The sequence below is a fragment of the Phaethon lepturus genome, unplaced genomic scaffold (genome assembly GCF_000687285.1).
Source record: "Phaethon lepturus isolate BGI_N335 unplaced genomic scaffold, ASM68728v1 scaffold15838, whole genome shotgun sequence".
Lineage (NCBI taxonomy): Eukaryota > Metazoa > Chordata > Aves > Phaethontiformes > Phaethontidae > Phaethon > Phaethon lepturus.
This window is the reverse complement of record NW_010557054.1, coordinates 32,608-52,755: the sequence shown is the minus strand read 5'-3', so window position 1 is coordinate 52,755 and position 20,148 is coordinate 32,608. Positions and strand designations below refer to the sequence as shown.

The 20,148-nt window shown below is 41.4% G+C and overlaps 1 protein-coding gene across 1 annotated transcript in view; it reads right to left on the bottom strand.

The window, feature by feature from the left end:
• Positions 1-43: 43 nt before the first annotated feature.
• Positions 44-20,148, bottom strand: part of DOCK8 (dedicator of cytokinesis 8) — a gene marked incomplete at its 5' end in the record, with an annotated part of 47,511 nt that continues 27,406 nt past the window's right edge. Inside the window, 12 exons of the mRNA XM_010292669.1 lie at positions 44-169; positions 1,214-1,357; positions 1,989-2,225; positions 2,637-2,726; positions 3,254-3,388; positions 4,179-4,310; positions 5,268-5,411; positions 14,100-14,292; positions 14,747-14,847; positions 15,638-15,796; positions 16,891-17,043; positions 18,917-19,051. Of these exons, the coding sequence (XP_010290971.1) occupies positions 44-169; positions 1,214-1,357; positions 1,989-2,225; positions 2,637-2,726; positions 3,254-3,388; positions 4,179-4,310; positions 5,268-5,411; positions 14,100-14,292; positions 14,747-14,847; positions 15,638-15,796; positions 16,891-17,043; positions 18,917-19,051 (1,749 nt within the window). The remainder of the gene's footprint in view (positions 170-1,213; positions 1,358-1,988; positions 2,226-2,636; positions 2,727-3,253; positions 3,389-4,178; positions 4,311-5,267; positions 5,412-14,099; positions 14,293-14,746; positions 14,848-15,637; positions 15,797-16,890; positions 17,044-18,916; positions 19,052-20,148) is intronic.

Here is a 20,148-nt window from a genome sequence, read left to right as displayed (position 1 = left end):
TAATATTATATAATAATATGCTCTATTGATGCAATTCAGCATTTCAGTTTTGTTTTACTGACCTCATTATAAACTCTTTGAAGCACAACCTCAGCTTGTTGTGATGTCGATAAAGTTTGGGGTCTGCTGGAATTTCAGCCAGGAACACTTGCGCTACCTCTAGCGGTCCCTTACAGGAATAACACAGGAAAATGTCAAAAACGCTTAGACTGAAAACAGACCACACGTTTGGTTGAGCTATTTGTTATTTAATGAGTGGCATTATGAAAGAAAAGAAAACTATGCCTAGTCACCATAACAGGAATTTTTTTGTTCTCCTTTTTCCCCTCCGATTTTTCCTTTGGCAAGCAGAGGTTTTGCCCATCATATTTTATCCTGTTTTTATTTCTCCTCCAGCCCCCCTTGAAAAAAAAAAGGAAAAAAAAAAAAAAGAGAATAGACAAATTCTACTCAGCAGAGGAGAGCTGGGATGGTTCTACTGCCAAACCTCATCACATGAGGGAAGCACAGCTCCTATGTGTGGCATTACAAGACCCTAAGGGAGTTAAATAAGCCCAGCACAGAAAGACTACTCTTCCAAAGCTTGCAACAGTGTGTTACTTCAGACTAGAGGCTTTGGTTGATGAAGAATCTAGAGAAACTGAGAGCACTTAGGCTTTCAAAGAAACCAAGCTCTGTGAAATTGTGTATAATGACAAATTTTCCCTCTGTTATGACTTCATTCTTTAATTTTGATTTTTTTAATTGCCCTTTTTTGTTAGCAGGCTTATTTATGTTTTAATTATTGTATTTCAACTTTCTTTTGGGGCACTCAGGTCTTGACTTAATGTAATTTCTGTGAAACTGAGTTTGTGGTGGTCTCATGGCAGAATTATTGTTATTCCCATTTCCCAAGGATACACCTGGAGTGAACAAAATAGCTGAGATGGCCAGAATGCTAGAAATGGAAAATCCTTGGATGCATTCACAAGGCTTCTGTGAGCTTCTGCAACTACAACGAAGACAGCACTTCCACGAGCAGTTTCACCAAAAGCGTACCTAATGGACAGTATACAATGACTAAATATCAAGGGATGAAGTTTAATTTAGTCACATTATGACTGAATGTGTCTCACTAGATGTATTTCTTCCAGTGCAAGAGATGGGGTGAAAAAGAAAGCACAATGAGAAAAGTCTGCAGAAATTCTTCATCTGGATTATTTGGATCCCTTACCTGATTTACAGTGGCTCCAACTGAGCCCTGCAAAACCATCTGGAGCATTTTGGCATCTGGTGGTTCTTGGTTGGTGGCTGCAGTTAGTTCCTGTGTTTTTTTCCGCATATCTTCAATAGCAACTTCAATTGGAGTTAAAATAAACTAATGGAAATGGAAGAAAAGATGCTTCATTACCTGAATCATGCATGCTGTTGACCTGTTCTAAATCTGGCAATGCCACTATCATTCTCCCTTGCCAAAAGCAGTAGTTGTGAAACCCAGGAAGACTGTTCAATCTGAATGCCATGTTGGTAGATGCTGCATCTCATCCAGAGCTCTTTGGCATCTTTGCGAGAGTAGGATGTGGATCTGACTCCCTGTTTGCATAAATTTATTATTATTCTAAGTTACTGACTTCATGTCTGAAATGTTTTTGCACTTTCTACTTTCATAAATCTTCCCTGTCTCTAAACCAGCTCTGAGCCCAACTGAGTGCTTTGACTATACTTTTTCAGCTAGAAGTGCAACCATAAATAATGCTCCATGCATCCTCCTACACAGCATTACAACTGGGAGGTCAAAAGAATAATATACACTCACTATCATCTCTTCTCCATAGTAAATACCCATCTTGCGTTTACCTACCCATTCTATGCCACTCCTATTTATGAGATTAACATGTCTGAGAAATTCAGCCTTCTTTTTTTCTGCCAAGCATAGAATTTGAAAATCTTCCCAACCAGAGTCTCCTTCAGACCCTGAGAAATTAGGTTTGTCCTCAAAACCCAATTACCTCTTCTTTTTGGATGACATTGATTCTAGTTTTGATGTAGGGGAAAGCATGCATTGTGGTTAGGATGGTGTTCCGCTTGTATTGCTCACTAAGCTCTCCTCTGGGACGCCCATCCATGGTGAAAGGCGTAGTGTACATGAACCGACAGAGGTTGAAGTTCTTCTCAAAATAGGTTACCCTGTCTTTCATCTCATACTCATCAAAATATGGCTCCACAAAAGTAATTTGTATGTATGCCTGAGAAAAGAGGGAAGAACCATTACAGTACTTAACAACCCAAGAAGTGTAAAAAGAATGGCATACGTTAAATAACCCATAGTTCACATTGGCTAAGCATGGTCTGGAAGAGCACAGAGCTGCAAATCATTCTGCTCTTCTTCAGAGCTGACAAATCTTGCCTCTGGTGGGGGTATAACTTTAACGCTGGGGATCAGAGCCAGGGTAGGGACCAGAGATCAGAACTTCTAACTTCCACACTCGGTGAAAAGCTACCAAATGAAGCCTTTCACAGAGGCTTTAAGGACACAGAGATACAGACAAGTTGGGGTTTTTTTTTGGTGCCTTAATGTTTAGGCATAAAAGTTTCAAGGGGATCCCCCTCTCTTCCTGTCTCTTCTGTGACAATGAACTCAACATGGTCAGTAGTGCTTTCCTTTTTTTTAGCTTTCTTTTGTCAACAGGAGCAGAGTCCTTAATGACTTCCACAGCATCCTCCCCAAAACACTGGCCATAAAATCCCTGGAAAGGAAACAGAATCATTCCAGAGTGTTTTTAGTCCTTAATATAATGCTAATGACCCATATGCCTCTAGCAGAAATGAGTAACCATGACAATTTCTGGGCTCTGTACAGTCAGTACACTGCTTCGTGAACCACAGCTGGCCAGGATAAGGCATCTTCTGACAAAGATCAGCGTGAGTTGCTCACAAAAAATCAGAACTCAAAGTAAAGTGATCAGAAGGGAACACTGCAGTTCCATTAAAAACCTGAAAAGATACCAAAGCAAATATTTTTGCTTAAATCAAATCATCCAGTGTATTACAAGCCTGCCGATAAGAGACATGGCCTCAAGAGAATGGATCACTTTCATCATTTTGCTGTTTTTACAGGGTTACAAGGGAAAGGATATACACAAAGGAAATAACCTATGGTACAAATCTGTTACTGATTTTTAGGTAGCAATAACACTATTAGAACTCTGTAGGATTATTAAAAAGTATAACATAACATTGGAGATCATATTAACACAACACTTTTTTTCTTCACCTCTAATCTGTGAGAAATCTCAGGAAGTTTGGTAATTGCAGGCTCCTTATAAACAAATTCCTGTTCATCCAAGTCCCCGAATTTGGTTCCATAGAAACCAACACGGAAGTAAGTTCCAAACATTCGCTTTTGACCCTAATTGATAAAAGAAAGAGGAAATTTACAATTATTTATTTTTTTATGTCAACATTGTAGTATTTGGATGTCTTTTTTTCCCAACTGATATATAAGACAACCCACTAATCCTGTATTTTCACGTATTTCAGAGTCAGTTCTATGTATCATCAGTGCTGATGCACATATTAGAAGCACATATTCATGAAGGAAAGCACACAAATTGAGGGGACATTTGACTGAAATCTAACTTAAAATTTAGGCTAAACATGAAGTGACTTTTGCAAAACAAAATAACTTCTTATTTTTTAATTCCACTGGATACATGTTAACAAAAGTAAAATTTTGCAATGAAAATTGCTAAGAATTTGAAACTGGCTAGACTCAGCAATAAGATTCTTCTGGAGAAAGAGAAGAAAAGGGGTAATATGAGTGCTGAGAATTTAGCCAGGCTTTTGTATTTCTTCTATTTTATGACTGAAAACAGTAGGCAATTGACAATAAAGTAATTTTTCTTAAATAGATGTGGCCAGGTGGAAGCATGAATGTTCTTATTCCAAGTTTGACCTGTTCAACTATTTCTCTGTAACTCTAAACCGGTTTTATATTAATCTCTGCTTTTTCCTACAGAGGAGACAGAGGCTCTTTTCACTGTAGACTACCCTTTGTAGGTAGGCCAAAGCAGATGGAAGCTTTTGTTAAAAAAAGGAAATGGATCTATTTTACATGAACAGTTTTATTATTACCAGTCTTGAACAAACAGCGCAACCCAGCAATGTGTCTTGCTAGCTGTGTCTTGCCTCATGAGTACCTTATTAATAATGCTGTCAAAGGCCTTCTGTAGCTTGCTGTGTGTCAAGGTAAGCTTCCTGAAGTCTCGATGTGCTTCCAGTATGGGGATGACAATTTTGTACACCTCGTTCACAGTTTCATACAATCCTCCCTTGGGAGAAATTAAAAAAAGGGAAAAAATAGAAGAAAATAAATGAGTCCTCATGCACTCTGGAAAGAAACTAGATGTCCATTAATGGCCTGGCTGAAAAGGGGATTTATAGGACTTATCTTTTAATCTGCTATGTTGCTTGTTTTAGCTCCCTAAAAACTAGTAATAGTAAATGGGTAGTTATGAGCTGCAAACAGCATATTGGGTTTAAGCTGGATCTCCAGTCTGTTGGGCGCTCAAGCCCAAATTCCCATGTAAAGCACATGGTTTCTCCTTAGGAGATAGAAAAGTTAGAAACAGAGGTGAGCAGAAGGAAATGGACTTGTTTAGCATGTATGGCTCAGGGCAACCAGAGCTGCATCTGGACAAAAAAAAAATAAATGATGCTATCCTCTGTATATATATCCTCTTTAGTGCTACAGCAATATAATGAGCTACTTGAGTATTAACATCATAACTTACACGGTAAGTGTAGATTATGAGGCTGGTGGTTGTATACGGTGTAAAAGCACAGGAGTAACTCTCACATGCTTTCTATACAGTATAGAACAACCTATAGTTTAAGCAAGATCTTTTTCTTAAATGTACTATCCCATGAATATACCAACTGAAAGGCTTCGTTCATGCCTGCGACGATCACTTTCTGCTGATGCTGCCTGTCATCTGCACCAGCATCAGCAGATGTAGTAGCTAGTAGCTAGTAGCTAGTAGTCTAGCTCAGCCATATATCTATATGGCTGAGCTAGGCTACCTGAAAAGCCTAGCTTATCCAACCCGGCTGAGGCAGGGCTGGGTTAGCCATAAGATGTGTCTCTGCCTCTTGCTGTTTGCAGTGGGGCAGATCTGTTCAGCCTGGTTTAGCAGTAAGACTTTGTTTCCTCATGTACAAGAAAATATGCTATGGATCTGGCCCAGATAGCCCCATGACATCTCCTGGTGATTTTGGCTCTCACTCACCGTGCTGAAGAGCTCTGCTGCCTGTTCCAGCAGACCTACCAGGCCACTTTCTGAGAAATACCTCCCAGAACATATACCATCTTCATCTGGAGACAAAACATCATCTGAAACAGCAGATTCCTCCAGCACATTGGACGAAATGTTCTAAAATACATCAGTGCAGAGAAATCAGAAACCTAGATCAATAGTCTATCATAAAGATCGAGGCAGAAACAGTTTCAACATATTTACATGACAAGAAGAAGAATGAGATTATACAAGTGCAGTCAGGGGATATGCAGTTAAATTCCATTTAGAAGTGAATGTAACATCATAAATCTCCACAGATAGCAGATCTGGAGTTTTGCTACAAGAATCCTAAACTTTCTGTCTTGCCTCAGGTTTAAAAGGCTCCTGTAAGTTGCAAACTGGCCTCTCTCTAATAGCTGGATTTCAATGAAGCTGCAATGAGCTCAACCTCCCACGCCACAGGGGTCACAACCAATGTGCCCTTCCCACTGCTGGCGCTGCAGGGTGGGAAATTCCAAGCTGCACCACAGACCTCGGGCTGCCTGCTTGAAGAAGTTGAACTTTCAAGTTGTTCATGTGACTTTTGCAAGCAGAGGAGAAGTAGGACATAGACCATACTGCTCTAAATCACAAGCGGTCACAAGCAGTGTTCCCCAGGGCTCAGTTTTGGGGCCAGTCTTGTTTAATATCTTTACTGATGATGTGGATGAGGGGATCGAGTGCTCCCTCAGTAAGTTTCCAGATGACACCAAGTTGGGCAGGAGTGTTGATCTGCTGGAGGGTAGGAGGGCTCTGCAGAGGGATTGGGACAGGCTGGGTTGATGGGCTGAGGTCAATTGTATGAGGTTTAACACAGCCAAGTGTCACGTCCTGCACTTCAGCCACAACAACCCCATGCAACACTACAGGCTTGGGGAGGAGTGGCTGGAGACCTGCCTGGCAGAAAAAGACCTGGGACTGCTGGTTGACAGCTGGCTGAACGTGAGCCAGCAGTGTGTCCAGGTGGCCAAGAAGGCCAACAGCATCCTGGCCTGTATCAGAAATAGTGTGGCCAGCAGGAGTAGGGAAGTGATTGTGTCCCTGTACTCGGCACTGGTGAGGCTGCACCTCGAATCCTGTGTTCAGTTTTAGGCCCCTCACTACAAGAAGGACATTGAGTTGCTGGAGCATGGCCAGAGAAGGGCAACGAAGCTGGTGAGGGCTCTGGAGCACAAGTCTTCTGAGGAGTGGCTGAGGGAACTGGGGTTGTTTAGTCTGGAGAAGAGGAGGCTGAGGGAGTTGCTCTCTACAACTATCTGAAAGCAGGTTGTAGTGAGGTAAGCATTGGTCTCTTCTCCCAAGTAACTAGCAATAGAATGAGAGGAAATGGCCTCAAGTTGCACCAGGGCAGGTTTAGACTGGATATTAGGAAAAATTTTACTGACAAAATGGTCAAACATTGGAACAGGCTGCCGAGGGAAGTGGTGGAGTCACCATCACTGGAGGTGTTCAAAAATGTGTAGACATGGCACTTCAGGACACGGTTTAGTGGGCATGGTGGTGTTGGGTTGATGGTTGGACTTGATGATCTTAACGGTCTTTTCCAACCTTAATGATTCTATGATTCTAAAAATTGCAATAATTGAATGCAGCTTCTCATTTCAGCCTCTGCCATATTATACCTTGATCCTGCAGAATTTACTCATTTTCTTGTTAAAGTTACTGATCATATTGTGTATTTAAATACAGCTAGATAAAGTACACAGTATCAGTCACTCTTTGAGATTCTAGACCATGGAATAACATTTCTACAGTTCTTCAGGATGCCTTTGAATAAATGACACTGGGTAGAGTCAACATTAAAAATTTTATAATACCTAGAAATACATGTAAATGAACATTAAAATATGTATACATATAGTATGGAACTAGCATATGTAACTTTCAACAGCAGTAGAAATGCTAAACTTCGATTTGCTAGTAATTAAAAGGAATTAAATTAGTGTCATAGTGGCTCACTTCAGCAGAAACTGGCAATGACAATCTGTCTAAGTGCAGGATAGATGCCAGCTGGCTAGCTAGCAGAGTCCTTAAAGTCATCTTTATAAAATGGCAGAGACACTGAGAGCTGTTCCTATTGATCAGATTTCAGATAAAGAATTGGCACCACACATCACTGGCAACATGGGACTTTCCCCCTTGGGTTTTGTGGATATACTTATTTCTCCACAGGTGAAAATTACTCCAACCATGCTGCCATCACAGTGCCTTGTCTGCACATCACATCAGCTCCACTGTAAGGGTGAGCACTAAGCTCAGGACAGCTTTCACAGGAGTTAAGAACATGTCTGAATTTCAGCTAGAGGGAAAACTGCAGCAAGTTTTAGCACACCCATGCCACTTCTTGCCTACCAGCCTCATTGAAGATAGTGACTTCAATCAGAGTTAGCCTCCCTGGCACATACCTAGGGCGACTCATTACAACCCATGCTGCAGTTCAATTTCTGGTTTTCCCTTTCTGTACAGTAGCCATTAGGACTGTTTTCACAGAATGGCACGTGGCCTTTGGTGGCTTTTTTTTTTGTAGCAAGGGGAAAAGAGTCCAGAGGAGTGATTTATTTATGAAAGTAACCAAGAAGGTCACAGACACCAATTATCTCTTCTTTGCCTATAAACCTGTCACAACTAATGTCAGGCATGTATTTCCATGTTTTACAGTCAATTCACTCTAGTAGGAGAGAGCCTTCATGACGTATTCCCGGTGCTTGCATGAACTTCTTGCAATGTGCCCCACCCAACTTTTGCCTTGATCTACCTTTCACATTGAAGAATTTTATACATCCCTTATATAATAAAGGCAATACACAAATTACCAAGTATAAAATCAGCAATTATTTTGGACCTCACAAGCCTACTTTTTGTTAAGGAAAAGAAACACCTGTGTAAACTCAAGGGGCTTTACTGTGATTCCCAGCCCTTGTCACCATGTTATATATGGCTGGGGTAGCCTGCATCTTAAAACTAAGTCCTTGTCTGTGGTAGTATAAAGTGGCTTTACAGTCACTCCATATGCAATTGATATTCTCTCTAAGACTGTCTAATCACCTGCAAAGGGGATTTAGTGTAAACACGAATTGAGCTCAAAGGGAACTTCACTGGAAGTGATCCTGTTTGGATTTTGAGGGATAGTTCTGACAGCACAGAGGGAAGCAGTTTTGTCTGGCACAGTATGAGGAAAAGTGTTACTCCACTGACAGTCGGTTTTCTGGACACTAACAGAGTCACTGCAGAAGACCTACATCATCTGATTTAATCCTTTGCTGCCTCATTTTACTCATCTGTAAAAAGGAGATAACACTTCTGCTCATCCAGAATAATCTTTTTTTATACACATTATTGTCATCCTGAATTCCACAACTAAATGTTTATCACCAATATTAGTTAATTTCATATCTGAGCTAAATGAAGAAATGGACACAGGAAGAGTCAGTGAGTGAGATCTAGAACTCCAGGTAAAACTCAGACAGTCTGAGTAGTGTTTCTCTCTTTTAACAAGGTCATCTGAACAAGATCTTCACAGGTGCTACAAAACACAAACCTGTTTGTAAAGAATGGGAACTCTTCTCTTGAAAAGCTTTGTAAAAATGCAAAGTGTTATTATAGTTAATTATTGTTATCGAGCAAACTGAAATACAAAATTATGCTGTGAGATAAAGAGTTGTGTAACTGGGTTTCTGGTCATTAAGGTATTTCATTACCTCTCTCCCATGGACCAACTGTTCCTTTGGGAAACATGTATTTACACAAGCATTTTGATGAGACAGATTGATTTGTTGCTTTTAAGCTTTTAAGTTTTTGCTTGCCTAGTGCCTTGTAGACTAGACTTCAATTCTCTAAAATAACTGGAAACATACCCATTCATGGCAATCTGCATAATCTGGGAGCAGTGGAAGGAGGAACTGCATTAGGGTCAAGTGTGTGAGACTACAAGCATTCAAGGCAGCCTGGGAGCAGGATGACATGGGGAAGGGAAAACCTATTTCACCTGTATCTAAATGATGACAGTATGTAACTTGCTGGCATTAGATAGGATCAACCTTTCTCCAAGCAGGAAGAGGGTCTTTCCTCACAAGCTAGCGTGGCTTATTGACAGGGCTTTAAACTAGACTCGAAGCGGGAGGGGGATAATATCAGGCTCATGGCTGTGGGATGACACACCAAGGTTAGAGAGACAGGGTGCTAGCAAGGACCCTCAGCCTGTTGCACCAGAGAAAGACCTCAGAGCATCTAAAGGAGGTTCCTCTAAGACGGTGACATGGCCGACAGTCCAGCTGAAGCGCCTCTACACCAATGGAGGCAGCATGGGCAACAAACAGGAGGAGTTGGAAGCTACCATGCTGCCACAAAGCTGGTTGTCATTACTGAAACTTGGTGGGACAGCTCCCATGACTAGAGTGTGGCTATTGATGGCTACAGGCTGTTCAACAGGCAAGGAAGGAAGGGCAAAGGTGTTGCCCTCGTATGTCAAGAAATGGACAGAGTGTGAAGAGCTGTCTCTGAGGAATAGCCATGAGCAGGTTGAAAGCTTATGGGTAAGAGTCAGAGGCCAAGGCAACAAAGGGAACCTCATGGTTGGTTTCTACCACAGGCCACCTGACCAAGGGGAGTCTACTGACGAAGCCTTCTTACTCCAGCTACAGAAGACATCATGCTCGCAAGCTCTCATCCTGATGGGGGACTTCAACCACCTTGACATCTGCTGGAAAAGTAGCATGGCAAGCTGTAGGCAATCCAGGAGACTTCTGGAGTGCATGGAGGATAAATTCTTAAGCCAGATAATAGACATCCCTACCAGAGGGGATGCAATACTGGACCTGTTGGTCACCAATGCACGTGAGTTAATTTGTGACGTCAAGATTGGAGTCAGCCTGGGCTGCAGTGATCATGCACCCATGATCCGGTGGAGTTTGCAGTCCTGAGGGATAGTGGGCGGGCAAAGAGTAAAGTCAGGACCCTGAATTTTAGGAAAGCAAACTTCCAGGGAGTTAATCAATAGGACACCCTGGGAAATTGCCCTCAGGGACAAGGGAGCAGAACAGAGCTGTCAGATCTTTAAGGGCGCTTTCCATAGAGCACAAGAGCTCTTGATCAGCAGGTATAAGAAATCAGAAAAAGAAGGCAAGAGACCAGCATGGCTGAGTGGAGACCTCATGACCAAACTAAAGGGCAAGAAGGAAATGTACAGGCAGTGGAAGCAAGGACAGGTATTCTGGGATGAGTACAAGGATGCTGCCTAGTTGTGTAGGGATGGGGTCACGAAGGCCAAGGCGTGGCTGGAGCTGAACTTGGCAAGGGACGCAAAAAATAAGAAAGGCTTCTATAGGTATGTCAGACAGAAAAGAAAGGTCAAAGAAAGCGTACCTCCCTTAATGAGTAAGACTGGCAAACTGGTAATAATGGATGAGGTGAAGGCTGAGGTACTCAATGACTTCTTTACCTCCGTCTTCACCGGCAATCCCTCTTCCCACACCTCTCAAGTGGATGTACTGCAAGATGGGGATTGCAAGAGCAAAGTCCCTCCCACTGTAAGAGAAGATCAGGTTCAAGACCACCTGAGGAACCTGAACGTGCACAAGTCTATGGGACCTGATGAGATGCATCCCAGGGTCCTGAGGGAATGGGCTGATGTAGTTGCCAAGACACTCTCCACGGTATTTGAAAAGTCCTGGCAGTCATGTGAAGTCCCTGGAGACTAGAAAAAGGGTAACATTGCATCCATTTTTAGAAAAGATAGCAAGGAGGACCTACAGACCCTGGGAACTACAGACCCTTCAGCCTCATCTCTGTGCCTGGGAATATCATGGAGCAGATGCTCCATGTGCTAAGGCACATGGAGGACAGGGAGGTAATTTGAGACAGTCAGCATGGCTTCACCAAGGGCAAGTCCTGCCTGACCAACCTAGTGGCCTTCTATGATGGAGTCACCATATCAGTGGACAAGGGAAGAGCTATGGATGTCATCTATCTGGACTTCTGTAAGGCCTTTGACATGGTCCCCCACAACATCCTTCTTTCTAAATTGGAAAGAGATGGATTTGATGGGTGAACTGTTGGGTGGATGAGGAATTGGTTGGACAGCCACATCCAGGAGGTACTGGTCAACAGCTCAATGTCTGGATGGAGACTGGTGATGAGTGGTGTCCCTCAGGGGTCTGTATTGGGACCAGTAAGTACTATTTAGTATCTTCATCAATGACAGAGACAGTGGGATTGAGTGCACCCTCAGCAAGTTTGCATAACAAGCTGAGCGGTGCAGCTGACATGCCTGAGAGACAGGATGCCATCCAGAGGTACCTGGACAAGCTCAACGAATGGGCCTGTGAGAACCTCATGAGGTTCAACAAGGCCAAGTGCAGGGTCATGCACCTAAGTCGAGGCAACCCCCGGTATCAGCACAGGCTGGGGGATGAAAGGATTGAGAGCAGCCCTGCCAGAAGGACTTGAGGGTACTCATGGATGAAAAGCTGGATCTGAGCCAGCAATGTGCACTCGAAGCCCAGAAGGCCAACCATATCCTGGGCTGCATCAAAAGCAGCATGGCCAGCAGGTTGAGGGAGGGGATTTTGCCCCTCTACTCTGCTCAAGAGACCCCACCTGAGTCCTGCATCCAGGTCTGGAGCCCTCAGCACAGGAAAGACACAGGCTTGTTGGAGCAGGGCCAGAGGAGGGCCACCAAAATGATCAGAAGGCTGGAACACCTCTCCTGTGAGGACAGGCTGAGAGAGTCGGAGTTGTTCAGCCTGGAGAAAAGAAGGCTCCAGGGAGACCTTACTGCAGCCTTCCAGTACTTAAAGAGGCCCTATAGGAAAGATGGGGACAGACTTTATAGCAGGGCCTATAGTGATAGGACAAGGGGTAATTAAACTCGAAGAGGGCAGATTCAGGTTAGACCTAAGGAAGAAATTTTTCACAATGAGGGTGGTGAAACAGGTTGCCTAGAGAACTGGTAGATGCCCCATCCCTGGATATCTTCAAGGTTGGGTTGGATGAGGCTCTGAGCAATGTGATGTAGATGAAGATGTCCCAGCTTACTGCTGGGGAGTTGGACTAGTTGACCTTTAAAGGTCCCTTCCAACCCAGACTATTCTATGATTCTATAACAAGCATGGAGAAAAGAAGAAAATAGCAGTAATGAATGGAAATTAGAAGTTAGGAAGCATACAAAACTATTAAGGGATGCAAAAAGGCAGAAATACAAATCCATGGCCAGAAGTTTAGCCAGTAAAAAGAATATATACAGCTACCTTAAGAGTGAAGGAATATAAGAATAACAGTAATCCATCACCTAACTGCTAAGGTGGAATTGCAGATACTAACATCCAACATACTAAATTCAAGGCAAAATGCCAAGTGGAGGTGGTTCAGTCATGGTCAAATTTACTATTCTGAAGGGAAAAAGACCCCAGGTAGTATGGTTATATCAAGGGATGATGAACGTAACAACTACTAGTGTTAGCCATTTCAAAATCACCTGGACCATAACATGTGCTCCTCAACAGTTTAGAAGAGGTATTCAGGCAGGATTATAGAGGAATACTGAATTGCCATATGTTTTAGAAAACTAGGGAAGTTCCATAGGAGGAAATATGCTTTGGGGACCACATTTTTTAAAAAGTAAACAAGATGAACAGATAGTGGTTGGTTTATAAGTCTGCATCCAGGACAATGTGGTGGAAATACTGGTAACAAGATTTTACTAAAGAAAAGATGAAACTTATTGTAATTAATCTGAATCAACACCAGACTATAGAAACCCAATACTTTTAAAGAGATTACAGTCTCATAAAGGGAATAATGCCCGAACAGTAGATGTCTACACAACATCTGAGTTGATTCTGCAAAACATTTACACTAATTAGCTGGAATGATTCATAATCATTGCAGCAAACACTCTGTAAATGAACAATGGTCTTCACTGGTCTTAGAGAACAAAGATAAAAGAGGAATCATCAACACATGGGGACATTTTAAGGGTACAACCACTTCTATTTTTAATAACGTGTGAAAAAAAACAGTAAAATCACTGAATTTGCACATAAAGTCAATTCAGGTAAGGGTAACCAAAACTGAATAATCTGATAAACTACATATAAAAATCTGTGTTTCAGAATGTCTAACGCTAACAACAAGAGTTACACTTTCATCTGTGATGTAGAAAAAAAGAGTGAAAAACAAAACCCAAGAAAATTCTCTGGAAAAGATCAGTGTAATACCGGCTAAAGAGCTCGATAACACAAAAGAACCAGTGGAGTCTTTGGAGAGATAAAGTGAGGAATACTTCCCAGGTTTAAAGAACTTATGGGACTTTCTCACTTGACTTTGATGTGACCGCATATAGGCTATGGTAGTTGTGTCATTATGAATCAAAAGGGTTAGTAACTGGGGGACAGTCAAAGGATTGGAGAACATACCTAAAAGAACAGAGTAGCTCCAATTATCTAGATTATGAAAAAGAAGTTTTAAAGATGTATCTGTCACAGTTGATAAGTAACAGCCTTAGGAAAAGGCATGTGATAATAGAGGGGTTCTACTTAGCAAACAAGACAAACAAGATATTACAGTGTCCAACTGCTGGAAATAGAAGCTAGAGACAGCCAGATACTGAAGGACCAGTTTTCATCAGTACACATAAGTCAGTGGAACAATCTCCCAAGAGTGGTGATGAGTACTCTGCCATTGTAACTTTTCCTTCCCATACATGCACTTCTTCTCTGCTTAACACAAAACGGCATATACACACTAGAACTGGCCTTATGCTGTCAGAGCTTGGGAGCCTTTTCTTACCTGAAAGCTGACACTTCCCACTGGGAGATAATTTCGATCTTCAAGCATGCTGAGGTACTCAGCCACCAGTGCTGCAGCATGGACCAGACACATCGCTGCTTCTGTGTAGCACTTCCTCTTGGTGTGCTTCTCTGCCATGTTCTGCAGCCAAGTCAGCCTCAAGTCGGGTGACGTTTGGTATCCTTTGGCAATTCTAACAACACAGGGCAGAAAGGAGGGGTGAATGATCACTTCTTCTCAAGTAACAGAAAGAACTTTTACAATTCTCTACCTGGGTTGAATGGAAGGAGACATGTCTGTCTTTATTCTGTATGATTCACTAAGCATAGGGCAAAAGAAATGGTTAGGCAGGGGTAGGCAAGACAGGGGCTATGAGGAGAGTAGAACTTCTGAACCGAAGACTCTTTAGTGTTTGTAAGTCCCTGACTCCCATGCTTGCCCAAGTCTATGCCAACCTCCCAGTGGTTCCACTGCAACATGCTCAGTCCCGCAGCCTGGGTCCCCTGTGACAGATCAGCTGTGCTAAAGTGGGAATGGACACAAATAGAATAGCTGGACGGTTTGTCCATAGCTTGTCCCTAAAATGCACAGTTCTTGTGGTCACCTCATTGCAGAATATCCTCAGTAGCAATTCTAAATGGATTCACCTGTACATGAGATCCATGAGCATCTCTGGATCTTCCTGAAATTCCCTCATTTTCACCGTATCTGACAGGATGCTGTTCAGATTACACAGCAGCTCCTCTACCTGCAGTAATACAAAGATCAACATGCGTTTCTCAGATGTTTATTTTTTCCTTTCTAGAAAAATAACAGTATCTGCACCAGGTGATGTTACTCTCTTTTAGTCCCTCTTACTCAAAGCAATCTCACGATGCTGAATTGCTCCAAAGATGTGTTTTTCCAACTCTGTTCAATGCAGCAAAGACTGCTGACATAGTAAATCTTATACACACATTTTAATTAATCAAAATTATCTGGAATCCTTTGATCTGTTTATTTCTGAATGAAAAAAAATCAAACCTATGTGCTAATGGAGTTCAGCTTTAGCTGATCTGTGATCTGATAAAAAAGCAGATGTTTTTGTAAGTCTTCAGCACAAGCTGAGTTACTCTAAGAATTTTAGCAAAGCATCTGGCTGTTGTCTGAAATGTTTTTCATTATTGCTGCTGCCACCTCATGAATTGAAAAAGGGAGAGAAGTTTCCATGATGCTACTTGTCTGAAAACATAATGAATCAAATTCCATCCGAGGAAACTCTTACAGGGTACAGTTCCTGCCGGGGTCTAGAAGAAAGTTGTACACAAAGCCAAGAGATGATTCTCCTGTAATGTGATTTCAGTGGAACTTCTTAAGAGTTTATTCTATGGAATTACATTCTCTACTTCCTCCCCGCTTATTGTTGTCTTAGAAATAAGCTCATGTAATAACCCCTGCATCCTTATTTTCACTGGAGTATCAAGATCTAGGACTTGCTCCAAGCACATTCCTGTGTGAAAGCTCCTGATAAAAGCCACAGATGTCATAAAAGATTTGACCTGAACGGGCAATGGAGTTGCCTGCATATCTGCATCTTCCTCTGCATAGGCTAGGATGGTTCGCAAGGATCGTCGAAGGAATTCCTCATTAAACTCGGGTGATTTGCCAACCAGAGAGGCTAGTGACATCGTCACCTGCATCTTCACTCTTGCAAAATTCTTTTAGAAGAAAAAAACAAAACCATAAGAGAATGATGGCTGCGCTGCACTGCACCATGCGTATCAGTTCATATATCTCTGTCTACTGTATAAACCAAACTTATTTTCTCCTGCCCACGCTGAGTGTGTTAAACTCACTGCTCACATGAATGGCCTCTGGTGCATCAAAGCCCATCCTGTTTTACCTGGTTACCCCAAAGTTCCCTAATTCTGAGATGTTTGTAGTTTGGGGAAAGAATGTACCTTAGAATATGTATGCTTGCTTGAGACAAAGGGAAGTCAGAAGCACCTCTTTCCCCCTCTGCACAGACCAGTGGGTGTGCAGATCAGGCTACCCACAGAGGAGGAGAAGAGGAAGCAAGACTGGGAAAAATTTCTGGAAACAAGTCTGAGAAGCAAAAGGCCTCTGAGGGCTTCACCTGGTGATGCACTACGCCTTGCTGATCAAGGTGTCTCAGAGGCACATTTTCCTCCTGCAAAGCCAACGCTTTTTACATATTCAAGGCTTTTAAAGCAACAACTAGGGAAGAAAATGATATGCAAGATCAGATACTACCCAAAATTCTAATGCATGTCCTTTCATGCTAGGACATTGTGAACCTACATGCATAACACATATTTTCACTCTATGTGTGTGGTAAGAATCAGAGTCTAGTCCTGAGACCAAGAGGCCAGTGAAAATTCCCATTAATACAAACATACAGTAGTTCTACTGAGGTTGTAATTGCATTGGAATAGAACTAGTCTAAGTTTAAGTAGTTCTGACACAGGAGTGAAAAAAACCCACAAATGTGACAAAATTAAGAATATTGCTTATGTCCTTGCTATCAGAGGCCTAATGCTGTTCCATTTGAAGATGCATATACAGATGTTGCAGAAAAAGTCACATTTTCCAAAACAAAATAATGAACAATAATCAAAACTACTTTCTCCCTATGCTTCTAGTACTTCTTCTGGCTCAAACGTATAAACCAGCATAACATATGACTATTTATCTGCAGATGCATTTCATTTGCTATCACAAGTTCAGTTTCCATTTCAATTGATCACAAAAAAAGGTGGCACAAAAAATACTGCTGCTCGCAAAATCTTACACTGGTAGAGCTGAAGCTGTATCTCATGAGGAGATAAAGAGTAGCACAGGCTTGACTCCGTGTAATATCTATGCTGCTGCTGCAGTGATGAAGAACTCTTTGACACAGGTCAGCACACTGTTCGACCTCCTCTTCAAACAGGAGATCTCCAAACTAAGGGCAACAGAAAAGAAAACATTAATTACTCTCATTTCTGGCTATTGAAACATCATCAAGTTAGTGCACAAAAAGCACAGGATTCAGACAAAGACTAAAATTTGCAAAAACTACATTTTATACTTTTTTTTTATTTGGACCTCTGGTTCCTGTAACAGTATAGGTTCCATTTTAAAGTTTTTCTATAGAGAAGAAGGATTTGAAAATATTCTCTGTGTTTTGAAAAAGAGTGGCAGAAAGAAAGAACAAAAAAATTTCTCAGAGTCCCATGGCTCCAGGAGCTCCTGAAAACATTAAATATTGCAAAATTTTTAGAAGCATGGAGAGTTGCTATTTTCAGAATATTTTCAGAATGGTTGATGAAACATGCAAATACTTCTTTAAGCATTAGGAGCAATTACTATCTTTTTGCATCAATGCCCTATCCTTCCTCAGCCCTCTAGCATGTTCTCCCTCCTACAGTGTACCACAAGACTTCCATTGCCCAGTTTTCAGGCCAGACCCTCCTTTACATTGTCCCCACAATGCACCCAGCAGACAATAAATCCAGGGGAAGGATGTCTGTGCTAGGAATCGTAGACAGCACAGAGGCACCAGTACCGTATGCACATACATAGGACTGATCAAGGTGTGTGAACAGAATGTGGGATATTATTTCTCATTTGTAGGCCATTTCCCAGTTCTCAACATTTCTTCACTCCATTATCTCACTCTTTTATGTATAATTTATATTACAAGCCTGCTGGCACAGGGTTCTATAATTTTTATTCGTAAAATAACATCTATATACCTACAGTGTAATAGAAATAATTGGAATGATTGCTTCATAAAATACAGAATTGAGTCAGCTTAAATAGAAGTTCTATTTCAATGAGAATAACGATTGCTTCACAAAATTCATTACTGTAATTGGAAGTTAGCTTTCAAAGATAAAGTACAATGAAAACATAATTATGAGTTTCATAACTACTCAGATATTTACCCTGTAATTAGGCTTTGTCAGTCAATCTGTATTTAACAGCAGACAGGCATTAATTGGACAGGAGTATCCTGTTTGTTATTTGCATTTCAGAATAGTTTAGGAAAAAACCATTTTATGAATTTTTCCTTTGCAGAACTGCTTTTTTTCTGTAGGAGAATGAATCTTAAACAGATTTTAGAGTCCTCATGAAGCACCTAACTCATTTTGACCCATATTATAAAAATGTTGTTCAAATTCTGTCCTCATACACATTTTGATTTTTTTTTTTAATATATTGGTGATACAGAAATGAAAGAGAGATTAGGAATTGGCTTAGTTTTCGGAGATTAGGACTTGGCTTACTTTTCAGGTAGAAGGAAGATGAAATCTGTCAATATTTTAGAATGTACTTAGAATTTTGGAACCTATCTTAGAAATAGAAACCTAGAATGATCCTCCTGATCTCTGATGAGTTAGCTTTGATTTCTCTGCTGCCCAGTGGGTTGGAAACTAGTCCTGACGCCATAATAATTTAAATTTGACTTTATGGAATCTGTGCAATTTCTGACATTAAGATTCCTAATGAAAATCAGAATGTATTTGAAATATAATGGGTGGAATTTTTTACCTTTTTATTAGTAAATCTTTTATATTTAAGAGTGGATTGCTAAAACCACAAGATTATTCAGATTTAGTTATACCGTGTTGTGTGGTCAATGAAATAACCTTACAACAGTTGTTGAAGTCCCTTAACATCCCTATAGATAGGCATTTGTATTTACATATGCAAAACACATTTAATGAATGCCAACGGAAAAGTGGTAAGTGAATGCACACAGCTCTGCCCTAGAAATGCTGCTCTAATAACTTGATTGGAAGCATGAAGACAGCAGTATGTCAAGAGCATACCTTAGCAATGAGCGCTCTGAGTGTAGCAAAGCAATGAGTCAGGTAAGTGGTGCTCTGATCACAGCCAAGAGAATTTACCAGGACCTTCAAAACCCCTCCCAAAAGATTGTCTCTGCACTCTGCTGCAAAGCTTGCCTACACATGGAGGAGAAAAAAAACAGTAACTGCATGAGGTAATTCAGCAATGAACTGGCGCACAGGAACTGAAGTTCTGCTCTCCTGTCCATGAGACACATTCAGGAGTTTAGAGATTGCAGTGTTTCATTTGTTAACGTCTGCTTCAGAGGAATTTCAAAACTTTTATAGTGATCAGCAAGACAGAGGGGACAATGTCCCAAACATTTCTCAATATCCAACTCTCCAACGCATTTTTAAGCTCAGCCAGCTTCTGCAGTGACTCTTGAAGCTCTGTCCACCTCCTATCCAAACTTTCCTGTACCTTGGATCAGGATGAGATCCTGCGGCGGGCAAGAACCATCCTTCCCCTTGCCTCCTCATGCTCTGATTTCCTGGGCATATAGGCTAAATAGACATCCTGATATGCTCTGATCAAAGCCACAGCCCAAATAGTGGAGAGACTATGTGCTGTGAGTGGTGTCCTGCAAAAATCATGCCCAGTACTACAAAAGTCTAATAGTTAAATGCTTTTTTACTAACAGGTGTTCAAGAATGAAGTTTTCTTCTCACTCTCTACGAATATGCATGTTGCTCCAACAGTAGTATTCCCATAGCCATGAATTTGGTGTGTCTGTCCTAAACCAGGAGACCATGTCCAAGCAGAGTCAGCTATCACAGTTCCACTGTTGCCAAAGGACCTGAAATTTTACTGCATCTGACTCCTAGAAGTTAATAAGTTCTGCACATTACATTGCTCTAGAGGGGGATATCTCTTTTCAGAAGGATGTATCTCCTTTCTTTTCCTTGTAGGTGGCAGATACTTTCCTGCACTGAGCACTCTGTGGGAGTTAAGGTTAAATCCTTTTGTCTCACTGAATCATACATGCAAGTATGACCAAAGGCCACCCAGCAGTCCAGTTCCTAATTGTTAGTAATGTCAGATATGTTCCTAGCATAAATGAAGGTTTTTTCTTCCCTCAATCTCTTCAAACTCCATAATCATAGTAAGACAGTGGAAATGGCTTTCAACAACATCTACTGAAGACAAGGTGATATATTTCCCTTTCATTCACAGTAGTGCAATGCCCTACAGCAGAAGGGGCTTGTGTCAACAG